Below are 27537 nucleotides of genomic sequence, written 5' to 3' on the forward strand. Positions count from 1 at the left end.
TGAACAACAGACGGCTCACCCGGATGGTTTCATTGTCGTCGCAGGAGATTTTAATCATGCAAACCTTAAGACTGTTCTTCCAAATCTCTACCAGCATGTCAAATTCCCAACAAGGGAGAAAAACATCCTGGACTTAGTCTACACTTCACTTAAAGGAGCATACAAGGCCACCCCTCTCCCCCACATCGGACTCTCTGACCACCTCACTGTTATGCTAACGCCAGCATACAGGCCCAGAGTGAGAGTGAAAAAACCGGTTGGAAAAGAGATCACAGTGTGGCCGGAAGGATCAAGATCTGCTCTCAAGGACTGTCTCGCTACAACAGACTGGGACATGTTCAAACATGCAGCTACGTACAATAACAACATAGACAATGAGGAGCTCACAGACGCTGTTCTTTCCTACATCCGGAAATGCACAGATGATGTAACCGCTAAAAAGACCATCACCACTAGGGCTAACAAGAAGCCTTGGCTGACAGGGGCCGTCCATCAGCTGCTGCGGGCCAGAGACAAAGCCTTCAATGCCGGAGATAGAATTGGCCTGAAAACAGCGAGAGCCAACCTGTCCCGGGCATTAGAAAAGCAAAACAGGACTACTCTGAAAAAATCACCAACCACTTCAAGGACAGCAGAGACACACGCAGCCTGTGGCAGGGCATCCAGACCATGACGGACTACAAGCCTGCTTCACAGACCTGTGATGACAACATCTCTCTGCTGAACGACCTCAACAGCTTCTTCGCACGGTTTGAATCAACAAACACCACGAGCCCACAGAAAACCTCACCCTCCCCCCACGACCAGGCCCTGTGCCTGTCTGCTGCAAGTGTGAAAAGAGCACTCTCCACCATCAATCCCCGAAAAGCAACAGGCCCAGACAACATCCCAGGCCGCACACTAAGGGACTGCGCAGAGGAGCTAACAGATATCTTCACTGTTATCTTCAACACTTCTCTGAGTCAAGCTGCTGTCCCATCACACCTCAAAACCTCCATCATCATACCTGTACCCAAGAAACCGGCTCCATCCTGCTTCAATGACTATCGCCCCGTGGCACTGACCCCCATCATTATGAAGTGTTTTGAACGGCTAGTCATGGCCCACATCAAGTCCATCCTCCCCCCCACCATGGACCCCTCTCAGTTTGCATACAGAGCAAAACGTTCCACAGAGGACGCAATCTGCTCTGCTCTCCACCCAGCCCTCACCCACCTAGAAAAAGCAGACTCGTATGTAAGAATACTTATCATAGACTTCAGCTCAGCATTCAACACCATAATCCCACAACAACTCATCTGCAAACTGGACCAGCTGGGGTTCAACACCCCACTGTGCAATTGGGTCCTGGACTTCCTTAGTGAGAGGCCACAAGCAGTACGTGTCGACAACAACACCTCACGCAGCATCACGCTGAGCACTGGGGCCCCACAAGGCTGTGTGCTCAGCCCCCTGCTCTTCACCCTGCTGACTCACGACTGCGAACCTACATACAGCACCAATCACATGGTGAAGTTCGCAGACGACACCACTCTGGTTGGTCTCATCACCAAGAACAATGAGACCAACTATAGGAAGGAGGTCAACCTTCTGACCACGTGGTGCAGCGACAACAATCTCCTGCTGAATGTCACCAAAACTAAGGAGATTGTTGTTGACTTCAGGAGAGGCCACACTGTACACCTGCCACTGACCATCGATGGTGCTGCTGTGGAGCAAGTAGAAAGCACCAAATTCCTGGGGGTGCACATCAGTGACGACCTCTCCTGGGCCACCAACTGCGCATCACTGGCAAAGAGAGCCCAGCGGCGCCTCTACTTCCTCCGCAAGCTGAAGAGAGTAAAAGCCCCCACATCAGTGCTGAAATCATTTTACAGGGGCACCATTGAAAGCATCCTGTCTAGCTGCATCACTGTGTGGGGCGGTAGCTGCACCCAACACAGCAGAAAAGCACTACAACGCATTGTAAAGACAGCCGGAAAGATCATCGGTGCCCCACTCCCCTCGTTACAGGAAACATACACCACCCGCCTCACCCGGAAAGCCACTCAAATCGCAAGCGACACCAGTCACCCTGCACATAGTCTGTTCAGCCTCCTACCCTCCGGAAGAAGGTACAGGAGCCTCCGCTGCCGCACCACCAGACTAAAGAACAGCTTCACCCACCAACTCTCTCCCCTCACTCCCCCCAATCATATCCTCCAGCCTGACCCCCCCCCCCCCACACACACCCAGGAATACTCTCAGGACTAAAAAAAAAACCAACAAAAACAAACAAACTCTCAGGACTTTGAATTGAATGAACTGTCTTAGCACCAGCTCACTTTATTATCTTATATTAATTGCCCCTACATTATTAATTATTATATTAATTGCCCACTTTTCCCGTTTTTATGTGTATTGAACGTTCCTATGTGTATTGAATGTTTTATTGTAGTACAGTATATGTTTTAACTAGGATATCTGTCTTTACCTAGCCTAGGAAGTGTTTTATGTGTCGTGCTTGCACTTTTATGTTCCACCGTGGGAGAGTGGGAAACGTAATTTCGATTCCTTATATGTCCTGACATGCAAGAAATTGACAATAAAAGCTACTTTGAACTTTGAACTTTGAAAGACACACAAAGTAACAGTAGCCAAAAATAAAGTATTAAAAAATGCACAATATATACAATAAAATAACAGAGTAAGACAAATTAAATATCAGAATATAGAATATATAACATAAAATAACAAATGCACAGTATATACAATGCAATAGAATCGTGTTAAATGAACTAACTAGGTCGTGCAAAGATCAACCCCAGCAAACAGCAGTGTAGCGGTGAGTAGCTATGTGGAGGATGATCGGTTCGCAGGTGATAAAGTGTTATAACAGTGTTATAACAGTGCGCAGGATGAGGAGCTGGATCAGTCTGTCCCTGCAGGAGGTGGTGCAGAGGGTGGTCCGGGTTATCCAGTATGGACAATAGTTTCTTCAAAGTCCTCTCCACCACATCTTCCAGATTGTCTTGTTCGCAGCCAACGATGGAGCCGGCCTTCTTAATATCTGTGTGGAAGTGTTTTAATTATTCAAAGATTAAATATTTCTTCAGCTGGATCAAAGTAAAACTAGTAGTTATTATTATTTAAAGTATTGAAACAGATACTTTGGTAACTTTAAGAGAAAAATTACCGAGCGGAACCAAACAGGAAAGGACAGGAAGTGAAATAGTTGGGAAGAAAATAAAGAGCGGACCCGTTGATGCGCGGTTTGTTTCGTGTGTTTCATGTTGCGTGTGATTCTCGGTGTAAATATAGTCCCGGTCACCGGCAGAAAACACAACACCGGTCTGTTAACCGGAAACATTAAAACCGGAACTCCGTCTGAACAGTGAAACCTCGAGGAGGAAGTCGTCCTGCCGCACAGCCTGCTGGGTAATATGTTAACGACAGCGCTGCGTTGATTGGAACTCCGTGGCGCGTGGAGGCAGAAAGTAAAGACACAATAATAAAGACAAAGTAAAGACAAACAGACTTTAATGAAGAGACGGCGACAAGGAGAAGAGACGGAAGCCGCTGACGGTCAGAAAGATTCTAACTATTACTCTTTATGTTAGCTGCGAATGTTAGCATCACAGGCTAGCTGCTGGCTGTGTAACTGTAGTAGTACTTTGAATTACTACAGTACTCTGAGTAACTATTAGTTGTACTACTGGTACTGCACTACTACACTCAGCAGTACTACTACTACGTTACTGCAGTGGTACTAATACAGTTACTGTACTACTATTACTACATTGACATTAGTTGTAGTACAGGCAATGTAGTAGTAGTAGTACTGTCAATTGCTACAGTAGTACTAGTGCTGTGCTACTATCGTCAGCTGTACTCTTTGTACTCAGCAGTTACTACAGTAGTAGCAGTACTGTACTACCAGGTGTAGTACTACTGTAACAGACTGTCTCATGTTTGTCGTTTTGGTGTTGAAGATGATATGTCCCTCGAGGGTTGCCATAGAGAAGGGGCAACTCCCGCCTCTGGTCGAAGGGGGGAAACAAAAATAAAAGAGAGTAGCCGTGGGCTGAACAGTTATTACGATATGATAAGTGCCGTCATACACCAACCCGAGACGCTCGGTCACATTGGTGGCAGCGGTGGGATCACCTCTCACACACCTGAAGGGTCCGCACTCTGCCTCAGGAAACTGGACTGAATTCAACCATCTGTCAGTCATTGGTGGTTTGTTGTGCAGGACTATACTCTCCGGCAGGGGAGAGGCATGTTCAGGTGGTGATCCCCTCATCTCTGGTGCCCGGCCCAGCTGCTGCACACTCTTCTGCAGAGCGAGTTCGGGAGAAGGCCAGGCAGCCCTACTGTTGGCCCTTCATGTTGAGAGACATTAGACTGGTGTGAACAGTGCAGAGCCGCAGGGCCCCAGTCCCCAGGCAGAGGGCTCCCATGGGAGGGTCCCAGGTTAGTCGCCCTCTACAGCGGGCGGCTGCAGATATAATCGAGCTGCCTGTAACTTCAAGGGGGATCAGATATATATTAGTGGTGGGTGACTATTTCACCACTATGTTAACCTGAATGTGCTGCCCAATCAGACTGCTCACACAGTGGCTCGCTGCCTGTTTGATGATATGTGCTGGTGCACGGGATCCCTGAAGTCCTGCACAGCGACCAAGGCCGACAATTTGAGGCAGATGTGATTCAGAGCCTCTGCAAGTTGTTGGGTATCAAAAAGACACGCACTACCGCCGACAACCCTAAATCAGACGGTATGGTGGAGCGTCATAACCGGACTCTGATTGACCAGCTGGCGGAGATGCTGCTCTCAAATGGAGGTGATTGGATGATTATGTGAAGCAGGTGGCGTTTGCCGACAACACATCCAGACATGCCAGCACTCATTTTACCCCTTTCTCCCTCATGCACGGACGCGAGGCACGTGTTCCAGCTGATGTTCTGATTACTGACAGAGTCGAGGTTCCTCGGGGCTCTGCAGTCCTGCCGGAGTATGTGCCGTCCCTGGTGGGGAGGCTGGAAAAAGCCTTCAGTGCAGCGAGGCTTCATGCTACAGAAGCTCATGAGAGACAGAAACTGTATCATGTTGAGGATGGCGAGGGCGCGTTAGTGTGGCTTAACAACCCGCCTCACTGGAAGGGCCCCTACAGGGTCGAGGGTCGAGAAAGAGAGTAGCCGTGGGCTGAACGAGATGTCTGGTCTCCCGACTCCACTTCCTGTTTGATACGTGCGCTGATACACCAACCCAAGACGCTCGTCACACTACTGTCAGCTACTACAGTAGTAGTACTTGTATTAGTAGTAGTACTGTATTTCCACTCTACAGTGTGTCTCGGTTAAAGTACTACTTCATATGTCTTCTATTTCATCGGATAAATGTTAAAAACACATCAATATTTTCATCACAGTACTTTTTAATCGTGTGTGTGTGTGTGTGTGTGTGTAGGCAGACATGTCTGTCTCCCTGTCTGCAGAGAGAGACAGGGTCCAGCGACAGGTCGAGCAGCTGGAACAGAGTCTGTCTGCAACACATGCTGAACTGGAGCTGCTGAGCAGTGAGACAGGTACCCGTCTGTCTCTCTGTGTCTGAATATTAATCTTTTTCAATATAAACCTCCAGAAATGTTTCACAGTGTCAGATGTGACCTTAGTGGTCAAACAAAGAGTATTTAGGAGTATTTATATTCATAGTCGGCTGAGCGTGTACCGGTTTACAGCCCAAACAACTTGTGTTGCTCTTCAACAGGCAGCAAAACATGTTGCTAGGAGTGCTACAGACGGAGCTAGTTGTCTTAGCTGTATTGAGAGGGAACCTACTCATGGTTCACTTTATAACAACAATTATTATAACAACAATGAACAACCCACAACTAATGCTCTTTAACAGGGCAAAACACCACGACTCAACAGTTTGTGACAGATAAACAATTTGTAGCACGAATAATTGTACATTTATAAAATGTCTCTGCCGAACTGCATGCTGGGTAAAGCATGCAAATCGGAGGTGAAGGAAACAGGAAGTGACGGAAGACACGCGACACAAACAGCTGTTCACCGCCGGTTGACCGGCTGTTCTTGTTAGTTTACCGCACATGTGTCAAACTCAAGGCCCGCCACGTCATTTTATGTGACCCGCGAATCCGCCAGAAAAAAAAGAAAAGAAAAAGAAATCCTCTTTTTTTTTTTGGAAAAATAATTAAACGTTCGACTTGAAAATAAAAGTATCCCCATGGTCGAAATTATGAGATAGAAAGTTGAAATGATGAGATAGCATGTTGTCTGTGTGCCGACATTAAAACGATCACAACAGGTGGACAGGAGAGGCAACAGCCCGAAAAGAGGTTTTCCAACGATTGAAAAAGATCCACAAATAATCCCAAAATGTCCACGAACGAACGGAGTATTTATATTCATAGTATTCAGGAGTATTTATATTCATAGTATTCAGGAGTATTTATATTCATAGTATTCAGGAGTATTTATATTGATAGTATTCAGGAGTATTTATATTGATAGTGTTCAGGAGTATTTGTATTGATATTATTCAGGAGTATTTGTATTGATAGTATTCAGGAGTATTTATATTGATAGTGTTCAGGAGTATTTATATTGATATTATTCAGGAGTATTGATATTCATAGTATTTCGGAATATTTATATTCATAGTATTCAGGAGTATTTATATTGATCGTGTTCAGGAGTATTTGTATTGATATTATTCAGGAGTATTTATATTCATAGTATTTAGGAGTATTTATATTCATAGTATTTCGGAATATTTATATTCATAGTATTCAGGAGTATTTATATTCATAGTATTCAGGAGTATTTATATTCATAGTATTCAGGAGTATTTATACTGATAGTATTCAGGAGTATTTATACTGATAGTATTTAGGAGTATTTATATTGATAGTATTCAGGAGTATTTATATTCATAGTATTTAGGAGTATTTATATTGATAGTATTTAGGAGTATTTATATTGATAGTATTCAGGAGTATTTATATTGATAGTATTCAGGAGTATTTATATTGACAGTATTCAGGAGTATTTATATTGATAGTATTCAGGAGTATTTATATTGATAGTATTTAGGAGTATTTATATTGATAGTATTTAGGAGTATTTATATTGATAGTATTCAGGAGTATTTATATTGATAGTATTCAGGAGTATTTATATTGATAGTATTTAGGAGTATTTATATTGATAGTATTCAGGAGTATTTATATTGACAGTATTCAGGAGTATTTATATTGATAGTATTCAGGAGTATTTATATTGATAGTATTCAGGAGTATTTATATTGATAGTATTTAGGAGTATTTATATTGATAGTATTTAGGAGTATTTATATTGATAGTATTCAGGAGTATTTATATTGATAGTATTCAGGAGTATTTATATTGATAGTATTTAGGAGTATTTATATTGATAGTATTTAGGAGTATTTATATTGATAGTATTTAGGAGTATTTCGGAGTATTTATATTGATAGTATTCAGAGGTATTTAAATTGATCTCTGATCAATAACCTCAAGATAAAACTTTCAATCAATTATCTTATTGCTGTCTGTCTGTCTGTCTGTCTGTCTGTCTGTCTGTCTGTCTGTCTGTCTGACAAACAGTGGTCTTGTGTTTCTGGTCAGATGATGAATCAGATCATGAATCAGATCATGAATCAGATGGGGATGATGCAGATGAGGAGAGACAGGTAACACACAGACATACTCATCAGTTACCATGGCAGTCCTGGCCGTGGTTATGTTTGTGAATATGTTTTTACTTTTGTCTGTACTCCTGTCTGTGGTTGTGGCTGTAGTTCTGTCTGTATTATCATATAATACAACACAACATGAGACATTAACACTGTGTGTGTTCAGTCTGCTGCAGGTCTGTTGGCTCAGAGAGAAAAGATCCAGAATGAGATTCAGAACCTGGAGGAAGTCCTGGGACAACATAGTCCTGTCTGTGTGTCAGGTATCTGTCTGTCTCTATTGTGTCAGGTACCTGTCTGTCTCTATTGTGTCAGGTACCTGTCTGTCTCCATTGAAGGTGAGACACATCATGTATTCATGTCTGTTCTTGTTCTAATCAGATAATGATGACGACAGCAGCAGCAGTGAGGAGGTCAGTGATATCTTCACATCAGCTACAGACAGACGGGTCAATGTTATACTAACTGTGTCTGTACCTGTCTGTCTGTGTTCAGAGTGAGCTGTCTCCGTCAGCAGACTCGTGTCTTCAGATGAACCTCGTCTACCAGCAGGTGGTTCAAGAGACGCTGGATCAGCTGGAGACACTACTGACACACAACCAGAGACAGCAGGTCAGTACTGACAGTCAGCTACAGACACTAAGTCAGTAATGGCAGTTAGCTACAGACACTCAGTCAGTATTGACAGTTAGCTACAGACACTCAGTCAGTATTGACAGTCAGCTACAGACATCAGATCAGTATTGACAGTTAACAACAGACATCAGATCAGTATTGACAGTTAGCTACAGACATCAGATCAGTATTGACAGTTAACAACAGCCACCAGATCAGTATTGACAGTCAGCTACAGACACTAAGTCAGTATTGACAGTTAACTACAGACACCAGATCAGTATTGACAGTTAGCGACAGACACTAAGTCAGTATTGACAGTCAGGTACAGACATCAGATCAGTATTGACAGTTAACAACAGACATCAGATCAGTATTGACAGTCAGCTACAGACACTAAGTCAGTATTGACAGTTAACTACAGACACCAGATCAGTATTGACAGTTAGCGATAGACACTAAGTCAGTATTGACAGTTAACTACAGACACCAGATCAGTATTGACAGTTAGCTACAGACACCAGGTCAGTATTGACAGTTAACTACAGACATCAGATCAGTATTGACAGTTAGCTACAGACATCAGATCAGTATTGACAGTCAGCTACAGACACTAAGTCAGTATTGACAGTTAACTACAGACACCAGGTCAGTATTGACAGTTAACTACAGACATCAGATCAGTATTGACAGTCAGCTACAGACATCAGATCAGTATTGACAGTTAACTACAGACATCAGATCAGTGTTGACAGTCAGCTACAGACATCAGATCAGTATTGACAGTTAACTACAGACATCAGATCAGTATTGACAGTTAGCTACAGACACCAGGTCAGTATTGACAGTTAACTACAGACGTCAGATCAGTATTGACAGTTAACTACAGACACCAGGTCAGTATTGACAGTTAACTACAGACATCAGATCAGTGTTGACAGTTAACTACATACATCAGATCAGTATTGACAATTAACTACAGACATCAGATCAGTATTGACAGTTAGCTACAGACATCAGATCAGTATTGACAATTAACTACAGACATCAGATCAGTGTTGACAGTTAACTACAGACATCAGATCAGTATTGACAATTAACTACAGACATCAGATCAGTGTTGACAGTCAGCTACAGACATCAGATCAGTATTGACAATTAACTACAGACATCAGATCAGTATTGACAGTTAGCTACAGACACCAGGTCAGTATTGACAGTTAACTACAGACATCAGATCAGTATTGACAGTTAGCTACAGACACCAGGTCAGTGTTGACAGTTAGCTACAGACATCATATCAGTATTGACAGTTAACTACAGACATCAGATCAGTATTGACAGTTAGCTACAGACACCAGATCAGTATTGACAGTTAGCTACAGACACCAGGTCAGTGTTGACAGTTAACTACAGACATCAGATCAGTATTGACAGTTAACTACAGACATCAGATCAGTATTGACAGTTAACTACAGACACCAGGTCAGTATTGCCAGTTAGCTACAGACACCAGGTCAGTATTGACAGTTAACTACAGACATCAGATCAGTATTGGCAGTTAACTACAGACACCAGATCAGTATTGACAGTTAGCTACAGACACCAGGTCAGTGTTGACAGTTAACTACAGACATCAGATCAGTATTGACAGTCAGCTACAGACATCATATCAGTATTGACAGTTAACTACAGACATCAGATCAGTATTGACAGTTAACTACAGACACCAGATCAGTATTGACAGTTAGCTACAGACACCAGATCAGTATTGGCAGTTAACTACAGACATCAGATCAGTATTGACAGTTAGCTACAGACACCAGGTCAGTATTGACAGTTAACTACAGACATCAGATCAGTATTGGCAGTTAACTACAGACACCAGATCAGTATTGACAGTTAACTACAGACACCAGGTCAGTATTGACAGTTAGCTACAGACACCAGATCAGTGTTGACAGTTAACTACAGACATCAGATCAGTATTGACAGTTAGCTACAGACACCAGATCAGTGTTGACAGTTAACTACAGACATCAGATCAGTATTGACAGTTAACTACAGACATCAGATCAGTATTGACAGTTAACTACAGACATCAGATCAGTATTGACAGTTAACTACAGACACCAGATCAGTATTGACAGTCAGCTACAGACATCAGATCAGTATTGACAGTTAACTACAGACACCAGATCAGTATTGACAGTTAGCTACATACATCAGATCAGTATTGACAGTTAGCTACAGACATCAGATCAGTATTGACAGTTAGCTACAGACACCAGATCAGTGTTGACAGTTAACTACATACATCAGATCAGTGTTGACAGTTAACTACAGACATCAGATCAGTATTGACAGTTAACTACAGACATCAGATCAGTATTGACAGTTAACTACAGACATCAGATCAGTATTGACAGTTAACTACAGACATCAGATCAGTATTGACAGTTAACTACAGACATCAGATCAGTATTGACAGTTAACTACAGACATCAGATCAGTATTGACGGTTAACTACAGACATCAGATCAGTATTGACAGTTAACTACAGACACCAGATCAGTATTGACAGTCAGCTACAGACATCAGATCAGTATTGACAGTTAACTACAGACACCAGATCAGTATTGACAGTTAGCTACAGACATCAGATCAGTATTGACAGTTAGCTACAGACATCAGATCAGTATTGACAGTTAGCTACAGACACCAGATCAGTGTTGACAGTTAACTACAGACACCAGATCAGTATTGACAGTTAGCTACAGACACCAGATCAGTGTTGACAGTTAACTACAGACACCAGGTCAGTATTGACAGTTAACTACAGACATCAGATCAGTATTGACAGTTAGCTACAGACACCAGATCAGTGTTGACAGTTAACTACAGACACCAGATCAGTATTGACAGTTAGCTACAGACACCAGATCAGTGTTGACAGTTAACTACAGACACCAGGTCAGTATTGACAGTTAGCTACAGACATCAGGTCAGTATTGCCAGTTAGCTACAGACATCAGATCAGTATTGACAGTTAGCTACAGACACCAGATCAGTGTTGACAGTTAACTACAGACACCAGATCAGTATTGACAGTTAGCTACAGACACCAGATCAGTGTTGACAGTTAACTACAGACATCAGATCAGTATTGACAGTTAACTACAGACATCAGATCAGTATTGACAGTTAACTACAGACATCAGATCAGTATTGACAGTTAACTACAGACATCAGATCAGTATTGACAGTTAACTACAGACATCAGATCAGTATTGACAGTTAACTACAGACATCAGATCAGTATTGACAGTTAACTACAGACATCAGATCAGTATTGACAGTTAACTACATACATCAGATCAGTGTTGACAGTTAACTACAGACATCAGATCAGTATTGACAGTTAACTACAGACATCAGATCAGTATTGACGGTTAACTACAGACATCAGATCAGTATTGACAGTTAACTACAGACATCAGATCAGTATTGACAGTTAACTACAGACATCAGATCAGTATTGACAGTTAACTACAGACATCAGATCAGTATTGACAGTTAACTACATACATCAGATCAGTGTTGACAGTTAACTACAGACATCAGATCAGTATTGACAGTTAACTACAGACATCAGATCAGTATTGACGGTTAACTACAGACATCAGATCAGTATTGACAGTTAACTACAGACATCAGGTCAGTACAACATTAATACATTATGTTTCTCTCTGTAGAAGGAGCTTGTGTCTCAGCTGTCTGGACCAATCAAAGAATCCTCCAGGGAACGGCCCGCCCACCCCTCCTGTCAGCAGCCAATCAACATGTACCTGGGCCGCTTCCTCAAACCATACTTCAAGGACAAACTGACAGGACTGGTAAGACAGACAGACAGACAGACAGACAGACAGAGAGAGACATAAACACAGTCTGAGTGTTGACAGCAGACCAATGAGACGCTCTGTTTGTCCGTCCTGAGGGTCCTCCAGCCAATCAGGAGACGAAGGAGAAGGCCAGCAGGATGACTGGTTGTCTGGACGACAAGAAAATGAAAGTGAAACGATGTAAGAATCAATAAAACAATCAAAATATGACTTGAACATCAAAGAGGAAATCAGAATTCATCCGAAGCATGAACATGATCTGACAGAGCAGAGTGACTGACACAGTATATGTGTATGCAGGTATTTATTTATATATATATATATATATATATATATATGTATATATATATATATATATATATATATATATATATATATATATTAGTGCTGGGAAAGTTATCGCGTTAACGCATTAATTAATTAACGCCGACAATTATTTTATTGTGCGTTAACGTGTTTTCAAAAATATTATTAAGCGGACATTTTTAACACAAGAACCGGCAGTATGAAGGCAAATCACTGTCAAAATCCGAGAGAGCAAATGAGATCCATGCGCGCTCGAAAATCAAACAGCCGCGCACGTATTTTACTTTGACGAGCGCTTTTACGTCACTCCACGAGCAAAATATCGTCTCACACGAGCAGAATTCACTCCGAAGCTTCAACCCGCTCGCTGGTGAAGCTGGTGTACAGCTTCTTATCACCCTCTACGTACCAACGTACATTTATAACAAATACCACACATATTACGGTAATATATATATATATATATATATGCATACATGTATACCGAGTACACATGTTTACTGTTGTGCTCTAAATAGATTCATGGCTTCAACTATTAAATGCTACTTCCATTTCTTTTACTTTCAATGTGAACTTTCTGTCTGTCTCTCTTTGCCTGTCTGTGTGTCTTCAGGGGAGACCTGGCAGAAGACTCTGTTGATCCACTCAGTTACCAGAGACAGTCTGAGGAGACTCATCCAACCTAAACTCTCCAAGTAACATCCCTTCATATTCTTCAACAGCTCAACATTACACGTCTGCCTCACTTCACAGCAACAGGACGTTGTAGCTGTCGGAGTATTTGATGGACAGTAAACCTGGAGTTAGTGTTTCTAATGACCCGTCTCTCTCAGGGTGGACTACCTGAGCCAGAAGCTGTCCAGAGCAGCAGAGACAGACAAGCAGCAGCTCAGACAGCAGATGGACAGTCTGGAGAGAGACATCGAACTGTTCAGGTATGCGTCAATGACTAGCATTAGCACGTCCTTAGCTAGCGTTAGCAGGTTTATGCTACGATAGCTACTGACAGTATGCTGGATTTATGCTCATGATTGTAGCGGTGAATAAAGAGGAACATTAGCTTCAGCTGAGGACTTGATGTAAACATTAAAGACGCTCACATCCTGGTGTTTGACCTCTGTTTAATGTGAGACTTTCTCTGATTGGTCAGAGCGAAGAAGGAGAACGAGCTGTTTGGTGATCGATTCGATGAACATGATTGGCAGAAAATCTCTAATATTGATGTAAGTCGAAAAATCAACCAATCACACGTCTGATTGTAGAAACACGAGACTGACTTCTGATAACTGCTCCCTTTCCTCTGTCTCTCTGTCTGGCTAACTCTCTCTGTCCTCCTGTCTGTCTGTCTGTCTCTCTCTCTGTCTCTCTCTGTCTCTCTCTCTGTCTCTCTCTGTCTCTCTCTCTCTGGCTCTCTCTCTCTGGCTCTCTCTCTGTCTCTCTCTCTCTCTGTCTCTCTCTGTCTCTCTCTCTCTGGCTCTCTCTCTCTGGCTCTCTCTCTCTCTGTCTCTCTCTCTCTCTGTCTCTCTCTCTGGCTCTCTCTCTCTCTCTGTCTCTCTCTCTCTCTGTCTCTCTTGTGTCTGTGTCTCTCTCTCTCTGTCTCTCTCTCTGTGTCTCTCTCTCTGGCTCTCTCTCTCTCTGTCTCTCTCTCTCTGTCTCTCTCTCTCTCTGTCTCTCTTGTGTCTGTGTCTCTCTCTCTCTGTCTCTCTCTCTGTCTCTCTCTCTCTGGCTCTCTCTCTGTCTCTCTCTCTCTCTCTCTCTTGTGTCTGTGTCTCTCTCTCTCTGTCTCTCTCTCTGTGTCTCTCTCTCTGGCTCTCTCTCTCTCTCTGTCTCTCTCTCTGTCTCTCTCTCTGTCTCTCTCTCTGTCTCTCTCTCTCTCTGTCTCTCTTGTGTCTGTGTCTCTCTCTCTCTGTCTCTCTCTCTGTGTCTCTCTGTCTCTCGCTCGCTCTATCTGTCTCTGTCTCTCTCTCTCTCTGTCTTTCTCTCTCTCTCTCTCCTCCCCCCCTATCCTCTCCTCCCCCCAGTTTGAAGGAACGAGGGAGGCGGAGGACCTTCGTAGTTTCTGGCAGAACTTCCTCCACCCGTCCATCAGTAAGCTGAAGTGGAGTAAAGAGGAGGTTCATCAGCTGAAGGAGATCAGCAGGAGACACGGACAGAGACACTGGGAGACCATCGCTGCAGAGCTGGAGGTCTGTCTGTCTGACCTGTCTGTCTGTATCTGACTTGTCTCTCTCTGACCTGTCTCTCTCTCTATCACCTGTCTGTCGCTCAGACGGGGAGGACAGCCTTCCTGTGTCTCCAGACGTTCCAGCGGTTCGTGTCGGACTCGTTGAAACATGGCGGTTGGACTCCGGATGAAGACGATCTGCTCAGAGAGCTCGTGGACAAGATGAGGATCGGCAACTTCATCCCCTACACGCAGAGTAATGACATCACACGGTGACATCACAGCGGGTGTGTGTTCCTCTAACAGCCACCTGTCTCACTCTACCTGTCTGTCTCTCAGTGAGTTACTTCATGGAAGGTCGAGACCCGGCTCAGCTGATCTACAGGTGGAACCAGGTTTTGGACCCGAGTCTGAAGAAAGGGTTTTGGACCAAAGAGGAGGACCAAGTAGGCAGGGGGCGGGGCTTATACAGGACACACCTGCTCGTTACCATGACTGGACAAAAACAAGTCTCTTGGTAGATGGCTAACTCTCTCTGTCCTCCTGTCTGACTGTCTGTCCTCCTGTCTGTCTGTCCTCTCTGTCTGTCCTCCTGTCTGTCTGTCCTCCTGTCTGTCTGTCCTCTTGTCTGTCTGTCCTCCTGTCTGTCCTCTTGTCTGTCTGACCTCCTCTCTGTCTCTCCTCCTGTCTGTCTCTCCTCCTGTCTGTCTGTCCTCTTGTCTGTCTGTCCTCCTGTCTGTCTGTCCTCATCTCTGTCTCTCCTCCTGTCTGTCTCTCCTCCTGTCTGTCTCTCCTCCTGTCTGTCCTCTTGTCTGTCTGTCCTCTTGTCTGTCTGTCCTCCTGTCTGTCCTCTTGTCTGTCTGTCCTCTTGTCTGTCTGTCCTCCTCTCTGTCTGTCTGTCCTCCTGTCTGTCCTCTTGTCTGTCTGTCCTCTTGTCTGTCTGACCTCCTCTCTGTCTCTCCTCCTATCTGTCTGTCCTCTTGTCTGTCTGACCTCCTCTCTGTCTCTCCTCCTGTCTGTCTCTCCTCCTGTCTGTCTGTCCTCTTGTCTGTCTGTCCTCCTGTCTGTCTCTCCTCCTGTCTGTCTCTCCTCTTGTCTGTCTGTCCTCCTGTCTGTCTGTCCTCTTGTCTGTCTGTCCTGTCTGTCTGTCCTCCTGTCTGTCTGTCCTCTTGTCTGTCTGTCCTCCTGTCTGTCTGTCCTCCTGTCTGTCTGTCCTCTTGTCTGTCTGTCCTCCTGTCTGTCTGTCCTCCTGTCTGTCTGTCCTCCTCTCTGTCTGTCCTCTTGTCTGTCTGTCCTCCTCTCTGTCTGTCCTCCTGTCTGTCTGTCCTCCTCTCTGTCTGTCCTCCTCTCTGTCTGTCCTCCTGTCTGTCTGTCCTCCTCTCTGTCTGTCCTCTTGTCTGTCTGTCCTCCTCTCTGTCTGTCCTCCTCTCTGTCTGTCCTCCTGTCTGTCTGTCCTCCTCTCTGTCTGTCTGTCCTCCTCTCTGTCTGTCCTCCTCTCTGTCTGTCTGTCCTCCTCTCTGTCTGTCCTCCTCTCTGTCTGTCCTCCTGTCTGTCTCTCAGCTGCTGCTGCATGCTGTGTCTCGTTTTGGAGAGAAGGACTGGTGGAAGATCCGGTTTGAGGTTCCTGGACGCACTGACTCCGGCTGCAGAGACAGGTGACAGCTGATTGGACAACAGAAGGTGCTTGTCCTTAGGTGTGAACAGACAGGAAGTGACCCGTGTGTGTGTGTACACAGGTACTACGACTGTCTGAAGGCGGAGACAAAGAGAGGACCGTTTGACCAACAGGAGAAACAGCTGCTGCTGCTGCTGGTGGAGAAACATGGAGTCGGTGAGTAGTCAGAGAGAGCTGAGGCGCATGGGTAATGTAGTGTTGTTAACTTCCATTTGATAACTGATGTTGACTGAAGAGAGAGCATGGTGATTGGTTTGACTTTCATATCTGATCAATGACGTAAACACTCAGTCTTGACCTTCAGTATTGGACTACGAGTGGTAGTAGTAGTAGCAGCAGCAGCAGCAGTAGTTATGTAGTAGTAGTATAGTAGTGATAGTATTAGTCGTAGTAGTTATAGTAGTAGTAGTATAGTAGTAATAGTATCGTAGTAGTAGTAGTAGTTATAGTAGTAGTATAGTCGTAATAATAGTAGTAGTAGTAGTAGTAGTTATAGTAGTAATAGTATTCATAATAGTAGTATAGTAGTAATAATGGTAGTAATAGTATTAGTAGTAGTAGTTATAGTAGTTGTATAGTAGTAATAGTATTAGTAGTAGTAGTAGTAGTAATAGTCGTATAGTAGTAATAATAGTAGTAATAGTGTTAGTAGTAGTAGTTATAGTAGTAATAGTAGTATAGTAGTAGTATAGTAGTACTAGTGGTAGTAGTAAGTCAGATACTACATATATGTAGTCACAACACATTGAATGAGTTGTAACTCTGTTATCCTGTTCTACACATGACATCGATTGTACTTCTGTCCATCCTCCTCTGCTGCCCTCCCACAGGTCTCTTCCTCTTTCCTCCCCGTTAAAGGGGTTTTTGGGGAGTTGTTCCTGTTCTGATGTGAGGGTTCAAGAGGATGTCAAATGTGTACAGATTGTAAAGCCCTCTGAGGCTAATTTGTGATTTTGGGCTGTACAAAAATAAATTGAATTGAAAATATATTTATGTGCATATATATCTGTATTAGCCAACAATGAATTCAATAATCAACTGTGTGTGTGTGTGTCAGGTCGTTGGGCGAGGATTGCTGCAGAGATTCCTCTTCGTTACGACGCTCAGTGTCTGAGAGAGTGGAGGAAACTGAGCAAACCAGCACTACCTCCTCAGGTACTCTCACCTGGTCTGAATAGATGAGGTCATCGTCAGCATGAAGTGAAACCTGACGATGTGTTTTCTGTTCATTCTGTCCTACTGTATATTATATTTATTATATATATATATATATGCAGTGTTGGCTGGTGGAACATGTTCTCTGTAGGGCTGAGCACATCAATCAATGTCAGCGAACATCCCAGAATGATTGAATGCAAAAACATGAAGGTATCAAACACGTGTTACTACTTTACAGTTAAATATTTAACCTTTATTCCAACATGAAGAAAACAGGAAATAACACTTTGACAAACACGTCAGGACATCTTATTATAGTCTCAGTATAATATATATCATATAATATAAAATAATATATATCATATAATCAGGGTAGGAAATTTACATATTTTTTTGGGGGCAATTTTTGCCCCCACTTTCTGAAATCCAGAGCATTTTCAAAAAATTGGGGGCACTTTGTGAAACTTGTGAAATAACATTTAACCTTTGTTCAACACAATAAATATACTTAATTCGGCTTACAGTATATGAGCAAGTGTCATCAAATGGCAACAATAAGACTATTAGGCAGTAGTCTACAGATTCAAAGTGTTTTCTTCGATTTATTTAACAAAAAACAAACATAAATCAGACAATCATGTTCAATGTATTCTTATTTCTTTGTGGTTATTAATTGTTATGATTCAAATTTAAAACAATTTTTAAGTCAACGATGCCTTGATTACATAAATCAGTCATTGTGTGGATATTTTGAGAAAAACATTTTTATAGCACCATAAAAATTAAAAAAATGAATTCAGTTCACAGGTTTTACTTCGTAAAATATCTTAATTGACTGTCAGTCAGGTATTATTCAGTAGCAACCCTCAAATCAAAGAATAAAGACACTTTACGCACAATGTAGGTGTGTTTTCCCTTTAACTCACGAGATGCAGCATGTTTCATACTTAATGTGAATATAATTCATACTTTGTTGGCATCTTATTCTGAAAACCGGATGTTGGTCTGAAGAAACCGGATGTTGGTCTGAAGAAACCGGATGTTGTCTCACGTTCATGTTTCCGCGAACTTTCAAAGTCCTTCGCTCGCTCTGATCTGCACCGTTTGAATGAGTTTACGGTGAATGTCAGCGTAGAGGTGCACTAACATGCACCCACAGCAAGAGGGTCCCGGGTGTTCGATCCCCGATCCCGGGCGGTCCTTATGTGTGGAGTTTGCACGTTCTCCCCGTTGCAGCGTGGGTTCCCTCCGGGTTCTCCGGCTTCCTCCCACAGTCCAAAGACATGCAGCTCAGGTTATTTGGAGACTATAAACTGCCGGTAGGCGTGAATGTGAGCGTGGACGTTTGTCTCTACATGTCCCTGTGATGAACTGGTGACCTGTCCAGGGTGAACCCTGCCTTCACCCGATGTCGGCTGGGATCGGCTCCAGCGCCCCTGAACAGGATAAGCGGTTTGGATAATGGATGAATGAATGAATTTTATTTTATTTGTTGTGGCTCAAGGTGGGCCTCTATTGACCAGCCGCCACTGTATGTATGTATGTATATATATATATATTATATATATACATATGTAGGAGCGGTCGGTCGATTAAAGCGCATTCTCTCGTAGTGTCACTTCAAAACTTTCTTTTATTCCAGAACAGCATCAGAAGCATACATGGAAGTCATCTTAAACAGAAAAGTCCGCTTTGTCTCATAATGCGGTTTCGTAATGCGTAATGCGGTTGAAAATAGTTCGCCCTTCCGCTCTCTAGTCGAACGAACACACCTGCACGTCCTCAGGTGAGGTCTACATAAAGAGTTAACGCCCCCTGACGTCATCATTGTGTCATCATCATTTCGGCAGCAACATCTTAACAGGTTCAACAGTAAATCATAATCAGCATGGTTTGATGTACAAGCGGTAGCATGACTATAATTTCCTTAAAAGTATAGAATGTACAGGTACAACACAAATCAGAGTAATGGCTTCTACAACATACATGTATAATATAAAATAATTGTTACTGCTGACCTGAGGTCATGTGACTTTAACTCCTTCTCTGTCAACAGAAAGGTAAAAGCACTAGAAAGAGGTCTGGAGGACGGAAGAAGAAGCAGCTGCTGACTCGTCCGGCCAAGAAGAGGCTCAGGAGACTAATAGTGACCCTGAAGGAGGAGGAGAGCAGCAAGGAGGAGGAGAGCAGCGAGGAGGAGATGGTGGTGGAGTACATGGACAGTGATGAGGAGAAGACGAAGACAAAGGAGGAGGGAGTGGAAGTGGAGAGTCTTCAGGAGAAAGAGGAGTACATCTTCCCCCCCATGCAGGAGTGGGTTCCAGCAGAGAAAGCACAATGGTTCACCTTCCTGAGCTTTCGACCGGTGGAGTTGCCTTCCTCCGGAGTCTCCCACAACCAGGTTCCAGTCCGGTCCACCATCCTGGGCCAGTTCGGACGCTCCGTGATCCTCGGACCGGCTCCCAGAGAGCTGCGGTGGGCGGAGCGCCACAGCACCAGCACCGTGATGATGGTGTCACCCGACCAGCTCCGTGCACACCTGCACCGCCAGGCGGAGAAGTTCAGCAACCGCATCGCCGGCCCCCGGAGGAAGATCCAGACCGACAAGCAGAACCCCCTGGGCAGGTGGACGGGCCCGGCGCTGTGCTACGAGCTGCAGGCCGCGGTGACGCCGTGGATCGGCAACGTGCTGATCCCGCGGAAAAACAGAGCGACGGCAGCCGACGCCCTGAGGGAGCGAGGAGAGACCGCTGGCCTGCTCTCGACCCCGGTCTTCCTGCTCCTCCTCCAGACCATGAACGTGGACGCCGTAGGCTGCAAGGAGATGATAGAGCAGAGGAAGAACAGCGTGGTGGTACTCGCGCCTCCTGCTCCAAGTCCCACCATCTTCAACCCCAACACTGTTGCAGGAATGCTGCAGCAGAGGAGAGTCATGAAAGAGGAGCAGCAGCACAAACTGCAACAACAAAAGAAACAGAAACTGCTGCTACTGCAGCGACCTCCTCCTCGTCAGAACCACCCTGGCATTCTTCTCCAGATGCCTCCTAACAAGCATCCTTGGATGTCTTCTGTGTCCTTTCCTCAGGCTGTCTTCATTCCTCATCCTGTCATGAACACTTCTCCTCCTGTGGGCATCCTCACCTCTCTGCTACCTGCACATCCTGCTCCTCATCGTGTCCCTGCTGCCTCTGTGGTCCCGGTGCCCCTGAACGCCACGTTGTCCACCTGCTCTGCCGCTTTCTGCCAACAACCTGTACCTTTGACTCAGACCCTGATGGTTGCTTTGCCCCGGTCCCCTGACCAACATGGTTCTGTTGGTTCTACCCCCCCCAGTCAGCACCTTGTTCCCTCTGGCAGGCCCACCAATTCTGGTCCTGCCCCCAGTCCATTAAGCCTCATCTCAAGCGCCCCCAAAGGGAGGGGACAAAAGGTGGCAGAGGATCAGGGTGGGGTGGTTATGGGCGGGACAGATAACGGTGTGGGTGGGGCATACACCCGTGTGGGCGGGGCATGTGTCAGTGTGATCAGAGAGACAGAAGAAGGAAGGAGGATTCGGAAGCCGAGTCCAAAGGCCAACGCTCTGCAGGAAGCCACTGAAGCCAAGGTAGCCTCACTATGAATCATAGCTCTCTCAGACCTGCTGGGGGACCTTTGATGGTTCTTGGAAGACCACTTCAGTACACTAGTACTAGTAGCTGTTTTTGATTTGTTCTTAAACTCTTAATATGATGTTGTCGGTCTGTCTCTGGTTCCTTTCAGGCTGCAGAAAAGAAGAAAGCTGCTTCATCGCCACGAAAGAGAACTCAGATCCAGACCGCCATCCCTGTTCCTCCTCAGACAGTCTTCCCTGTTCCTCCTCAGACAGTCTTCCCTGTTCCTCCTCAGACAGTCTTCCCTGTTCCTCCTCAGACAGTCTTCCCTGTTCCTCCTCAGACAGTCTTCCCTGTTCTTCCTCAGACAGTCTTCCCTGTTCCTCCTCAGACAGTCTTCCCTGTTCTTCCTCAGACAGTCTTCCCTGTTCCTCCTCAGACAGTCTTCCCTGTTCCTCCTCAGACAGTCTTCCCTGTTCCTCCTCAGACAGTCTTCCCTGTTCTTCCTCAGACAGTCTTCCCTGTTCCTCCTCAGACAGTCTTCCCTGTTCCTCCTCAGACAGTCTTCCCTGTTCCTCCTCAGACAGTCTTCCCTGTTCCTCCTCAGACAGTCTTCCCTGTTCCTCCTCAGCAGGTCTACACTACCCCCATCCAGCTGGTACCTCAGACTCCTCCCTCCTCCGTGACCACATTCCCAACAGCTCCTCGAGAACCTCCTCCTGCTGAGGTTGTCCCCTCTGCTCTGAGTTTAGCCCCGCCCCCCTCCATACCGACCTATCAGCACCTTGCGTCCTCCAAGTCAAGCCTACTTGCTCCTTTCCTCCACGATCATGGCTACACCTTTTTTAATCTGCGCCCCAGGCCGACCCCTGACCCCGCCCCCAACGAGCCTCCCAAAGCCCCGCCCAGCAGGAGGAAACGGGGGAAGGGGGAGGAGCAGCCAAGCGTGTCGAGCAGTCAGGAAGACCAATGTATGGGTGGGACAGGTGAGGCGGTGGGCGGGACAGGTCCAGGTGTGATCCAAAAAGGAAAGAGGGTTCGGAACCTGACTCAGAAGGCCAGAGCTCAACAGGCAGCCACTCAGGCGAAGGTACTGTGTGTGTGTGTGTGTGTGTGTGTGTGTGTGTGTGTGTGTGTGTGTGTGTGTGTGTGTGTGTGTGTGTGTGTGTGTGTGTGTGTGTGTGTGTGTGTGTATATAGGTGTGTGTGTGTGTGTGTGCTGATCAGTGATTTACTAACGTGCAAAGATTTAAAGGTTCTCTATACGTCTCGTCTTCTGAGTCCGTCTCTTCTGAGTCCGTCTCCTCTTCTTCTGAGTCCGTCTCTTCTTCTGAGTCCGTCTCTTCTTCTGAGTCCGTCTCTTCTTCTGAGTCCGTCTCCTCTTCTTCTGAGTCCGTCTCCTCTTCTTCTGAGTCCGTCTCCTCTTCTTTTGAGTCCGTCTCCTCTTCTGAGTCCGTCTCCTCTTCTGAGTCCGTCTCCTCCCCTTCTGAGTCCGTCTCTTCTTCTGAGTCCGTCTCCTCTTCTGAGTCCGTCTCCTCTTCTGAGTCCGTCTCCTCTTCTGAGTCCGTCTCCCCTTCTGAGTCCGTCTCTTCTTCTGAGTCCGTCTCTTCTTCTGAGTCCGTCTCCCCTTCTGAGTCCGTCTCTTCTTCTGAGTCCGTCTCTTCTTCTGAGTCCGTCTCCTCTTCTGAGTCCGTCTCCTCTTCTGAGTCCGTCTCCTCTTCTGAGTCTGTCTCATCCTCCTCTGAGTCCGTCTCGTCTTCTTCTGAGTCCGTCTCGTCTTCCTCTGAGTCTGTCTTCTCTATTGAGTCTGTCTCCTCTAACTCTTACTGTGTTTTGTTGTTTCCAGGCTGAAGCCAAGAAGAAGAGAACTTCTTCTTCTTCTCCTCGTAATAAACGCTCTCGTACGTCTTGCCTTAAAGAGGAGGTGGTCAAACAGAATCAGCCGATGCCTCAGCTTCCTGGGTTCTGTTTACTTCCTGGTCAGTCGATGTGGGTCATGACTCCTGGTGGGCTGGTCCAGCTGGCACAAGCCCCGCCCCAAGGCCTGCAGCTGACGTTGGTACCGAGCGTCCCCCTCCCAGCTCCACCCGGGACTATATTAACCAGCCAGCTGGTCCGACCTCCCACCGCTTTGTCTATCCCCGAACACCCTGTTTTGAACCAGCTCCACCCCCTTACAGCCATGCCCATCCTGCAACCTGTCTCAAACCCACCTCCCCAGCCTCCCCCCAAAGTCTTCATGCCATATAAGGGCATGGTCAGGGTGGACCCGGCGGGGCCTCCTCCGCTGCAGTTTGACCCCTCCCTGATGTTCCTGGAGTCCCAGGAAGCGGTGCGTGATTGGCTGAGTGGTCGGGGAGGAGTGACGGTACCTGGAACATCAGTGGCTTTTCCCTACCTGCCGCCCTTCGTCAGCAGTCTGAACACAATCAGTGCACTGCTCCGGGCCAAGAAGGCTCTGACCACATTATCCCTGAAGCTTCTGTGTCGAGGGTCCGAACCCCAACGCCACCCAACCAAACCCAGACCAGACAGCAGCAGCGAGACTCTTTCCAGTCAGCCTCCAGAACTGCCAGACTCCACCTCTGACCTTGGACCACTGCAGGACACACCAGGTACAACACCTGACTCACCAGGTACCACACCTGACTCACCAGGTACCACACCTGACACACCAGGTACCACACCTGACTCACCTGGTACCACACCTGACTCACCTGGTACCACACCTGACACACCAGGTACCACACCTGACTCACCTGGTACCACACCTGACACACCAGATACCACACCTGACACACCAGGTACCACACCTGACTCACCTGGTACCACACCTGACTCACCTGGTACCACACCTGACACACCAGGTACCACACCTGACTCACCTGGTACCACACCTGACTCACCGGGTACCACACCTGACACACCAGGTACCACACCTGACTCACCTGGTACCACACCTGACACACCAGGTACCACACCTGACTCACCTGGTACCACACCTGACACACCAGGTACAACACCTAACACACCAGGTACCACACCTGACACACCTGGTACCACACCTAACACACCAGGTACAACACCTGACACACCAGGTACCACACCTGACTCACCTGGTACCACACCTGACTCACCTGGTACCACACCTGACACACCAGGTACCACACCTGACACACCAGGTACCACACCTGACACACCAGGTACCACACCTGACACACCTGGTACCACACCTAACACATCAGGTACCACACCTGACACACCAGGTACCACACCTGACACACCAGGTACCACACCTGACACACCAGGTACCACACCTGACTCACCTGGTACCACACCTGACACACCAGGTACCACACCTGACACACCAGGTACAACACCTGACTCACCTGGTACCACACCTGACACACCAGGTACCACACCTGACACACCAGGTACCACACCTGACACACCAGGTACCACACCTGACTCACCTGGTACCACACCTGACACACCTGGTACCACACATGACACACCAGGTACCACACCTGACACACCAGGTACCACACATGACACACCTGGTACAACACCTGACTCACCTGGTACCACACATGACACACCAGGTACCACACATGACACACCTGGTACAACACCTGACTCACCTGGTACCACACCTGACACACCAGGTACCACACCTGACACACCTGGTACCACACCTGACACATCTGGTACCACACCTGACACACCAGGTACCGCACCTGACTCACCTGGTACCACACATGACACACCTGGTACAACACCTGACTCACCTGGTGCCACGCATGACACACCAGGTACCACACATGACACACCTGGTACCACGCATGACACACCTGGTACAACGCATGACACACCAGGTACAACGCATGACACACCAGGTACTGCACCTGGTACCACGCATGACTCACCTGGTGCCACGCATGACTCACCTGGTGCCACGCATGACACACCTGGTGCCACGCATGACTCACCTGGTGCCACGCATGACTCACCTGGTGCCACGCATGACTCACCTGGTGCCACGCATGACACACCAGGTACAACGCATGACACACCAGGTACTGCACCTGGTGCCACACCTGACTCACCTGGTATCTTATCAATACGTGTCAGTACTCATCCCGTTATGTGATTGTTTGTTGCAGCTCCCTCCGTCAACCCTGACCTGCAGGAGGAGGAGGAGGCGGAGCTTGTGGTGGTGATACGTCAGCTGGTGGCGGAGCGTTTCTCAAGTAACCCCGCCTACCAGCTGCTGAAGGCCCGCTTCCTGTCCTGCTTCACTGTCCCCGCCCTCCTGGCCACCGTGCAGCCAATTAGAGAGAAGGGCGTGACCGGACAAGCCAATGAGGAGGAGGAGGAAAGGGAGGAGGAAAAGCTAAAGAAGATCGAAGAGAGAGCCAGACAGAGGAGAGCCGAGGTGAGTTCATTCGTGACATCACCAAAATTCTGAGATGAAAATGTCTCTAAAAAGATATTGTTACGACCGGCTCGGAAGTTGCAACATAAGGAGGGACACAACACCAAGTTATATTCAAAACCCAAAGGTGACAGTTTATTACAGGACACAGAACACGCGTAATGTGCAAATCGAACTGAAGACCAGGGTCTGGTGCCGGGCAGATGAGAGAGAGCGAGGGCGGAGCAAGGAGGCGGTTATATAGGTGAAACCCACACCTTCATCCAGGTGCCCTCAATCACTCATCAGGGAGCTGCACCTAGAACTCAAAGACATCGAATACACACATATGCACACACACCCACTCACAACCATTCACAGCAGGAGGTAAGGTGAGGAGGAGGTAATAGAATTATACGTAACAATATGAAAGATGATGAAACAACTTGTATGTTGTTTCCTCTCCAGAGGTCTTTGCTGCTGTGTGACGGGTCTGGAGCTCCAGCCAATCACTTCTCAGGAATCACCAGCGCCACACCTGCAGCGTCTCTGTCCACTTAAACCACAGATACAAACGTTCAACCTTCATGATCCTCGTTACACGTGTTCAAGTTAAAAATAATGACTTCACAAAAAGAAATACTGTTGTGAGCTCTGTGGTGCGTTCAGGAACCTCGTTCAGGTAAAATTGCACTAAAATATGTTTGTCTTGTTTTATTTTTTTATTCAGCTTCTGTAAAGAAAATGTTCTGTAATTATGAGCTGATTCATTTGTAATAAAGAAAAGTTCATGTGAAATGAAGCTGTGTGCTCCTATGTGTGTTAGTGAGGACCAGTTATTCTTAGACCTGGTCTCTGGGGACACTGGACTGTGGGGACACTGGATTGTGGAGGCCCTGTGGATCGTGGGGACCCTGTGGATTGTGTGGATTGTGTGGTTCCTGTGGATTGTGTGGTTTGTGGGGACCCTGTGGATCGTGGGGACCCTGTGGTTCGTGGGGACCCTGTGGATTGTGTGGTTCGTGGGGACCCTGTGGTTCGTGGGGACCCTGTGGATTGTGTGGTTTGTGGGGACCCTGTGGATCGTGGGGACCCTGTGGTTCGTGGGGACCCTGTGGTTCGTGGGGACCCTGTGGTTCGTGGGGACCTTGTGGTTCGTGGGGTGCCTGTGGTTCGTGGGGACCCTGTGGATCGTGGGCACCCTGTGGATCGTGGGCACCCTGTGGATCGTGGGGACCCTGTGGTTCGTGGGGACCATGTGGTTCGTGGGGACCATGTGGTTCGTGGGCACCCTGTGGATCGTGGGGACCCTGTGGTTCGTGGGGACCTTGTGGTTCGTGGGCACCCTGTGGATCGTGGGGACCCTGTGGTTCGTGGGGACCTTGTGGTTCTTGGGCACCCTGTGGTTCGTGGGGACCCTGTGGTTCGTGGGCACCCTGTGGTTCGTGGGGACCCTGTGGTTCGTGGGGACCCTGTGGTTCGTGGGGACCTTGTGGTTCGTGGGCACCCTGTGGATCGTGGGGACCCTGTGGTTCGTGGGGACCTTGTGGTTCGTGGGCACCCTGTGGATCGTGGGGACCCTGTGTTGGTAAAACTCGTGACTTTCTTCTCTTCATTGGTTTCACTTCAATTTAGTGAGAAGTCCAGGAACCAGTGGTGTGACATCACTTCCTGTTTTCCTCCTCTGACTTCTCTAATCCTTCACTTCCTCTTTCTGTCCAGAAGAACTCAGCTGATATTTTAAACCTGTTTCAGTAATAAATGTATTCTTATTATTATTACATGAATGTGTTTATCCTGCTGGTAGTTTAATCTGTAATAATAATCATTGATTAATAATCAATGATTATTGATCATGATAATCTACAGATACACTAAACAATACTACCTGTTGGATATGTTAATGAGGTGTAGCTGTGACGTGATTGGTGGATTCAGATAAATGTCAGAGAGGGTGGAGCCAAAAACAGGAAGTGACAGAAACAATT

The 27537-nt window shown here is 46.4% G+C and overlaps 1 protein-coding gene across 2 annotated transcripts; it reads left to right on the plus strand.

Annotated features, from left to right (window-relative positions):
* Positions 1-3445: 3445 nt before the first annotated feature.
* snapc4 (small nuclear RNA activating complex, polypeptide 4) lies at positions 3446-26237 on the plus strand. Of its 2 annotated transcripts, none has more exons than XR_013772079.1 (22): positions 3446-3564; positions 5453-5570; positions 7659-7723; positions 7893-7989; positions 8108-8139; positions 8222-8338; positions 12097-12237; positions 12339-12423; positions 13163-13244; positions 13383-13484; positions 13700-13772; positions 14571-14735; positions 14819-14969; positions 15053-15159; positions 16274-16368; positions 16450-16544; positions 17446-17543; positions 19603-21150; positions 21306-22226; positions 22982-23750; positions 25299-25814; positions 26018-26093. XR_013772079.1 is itself a non-coding variant. In XM_079270652.1 (22 exons), the coding sequence occupies exons 2-22, from the start codon at positions 5459-5461 to the stop codon at positions 26108-26110; spliced, it is 5220 nt and encodes a 1739-aa protein (XP_079126778.1). In that variant the 5' UTR covers positions 3446-3564; positions 5453-5458; the 3' UTR covers positions 26111-26237. The 2 variants fall into 2 exon arrangements, 1 of the variants encoding a protein (XP_079126778.1); XM_079270652.1 differs by having other exon boundaries at positions 25299-25570; positions 26018-26237.
* Positions 26238-27537: the final 1300 nt, after the last annotated feature.

Source organism: Melanostigma gelatinosum, assembly GCF_949748355.1.
Source record: "Melanostigma gelatinosum genome assembly, chromosome: 6".
Classification (NCBI taxonomy): domain Eukaryota; kingdom Metazoa; phylum Chordata; class Actinopteri; order Perciformes; family Zoarcidae; genus Melanostigma; species Melanostigma gelatinosum.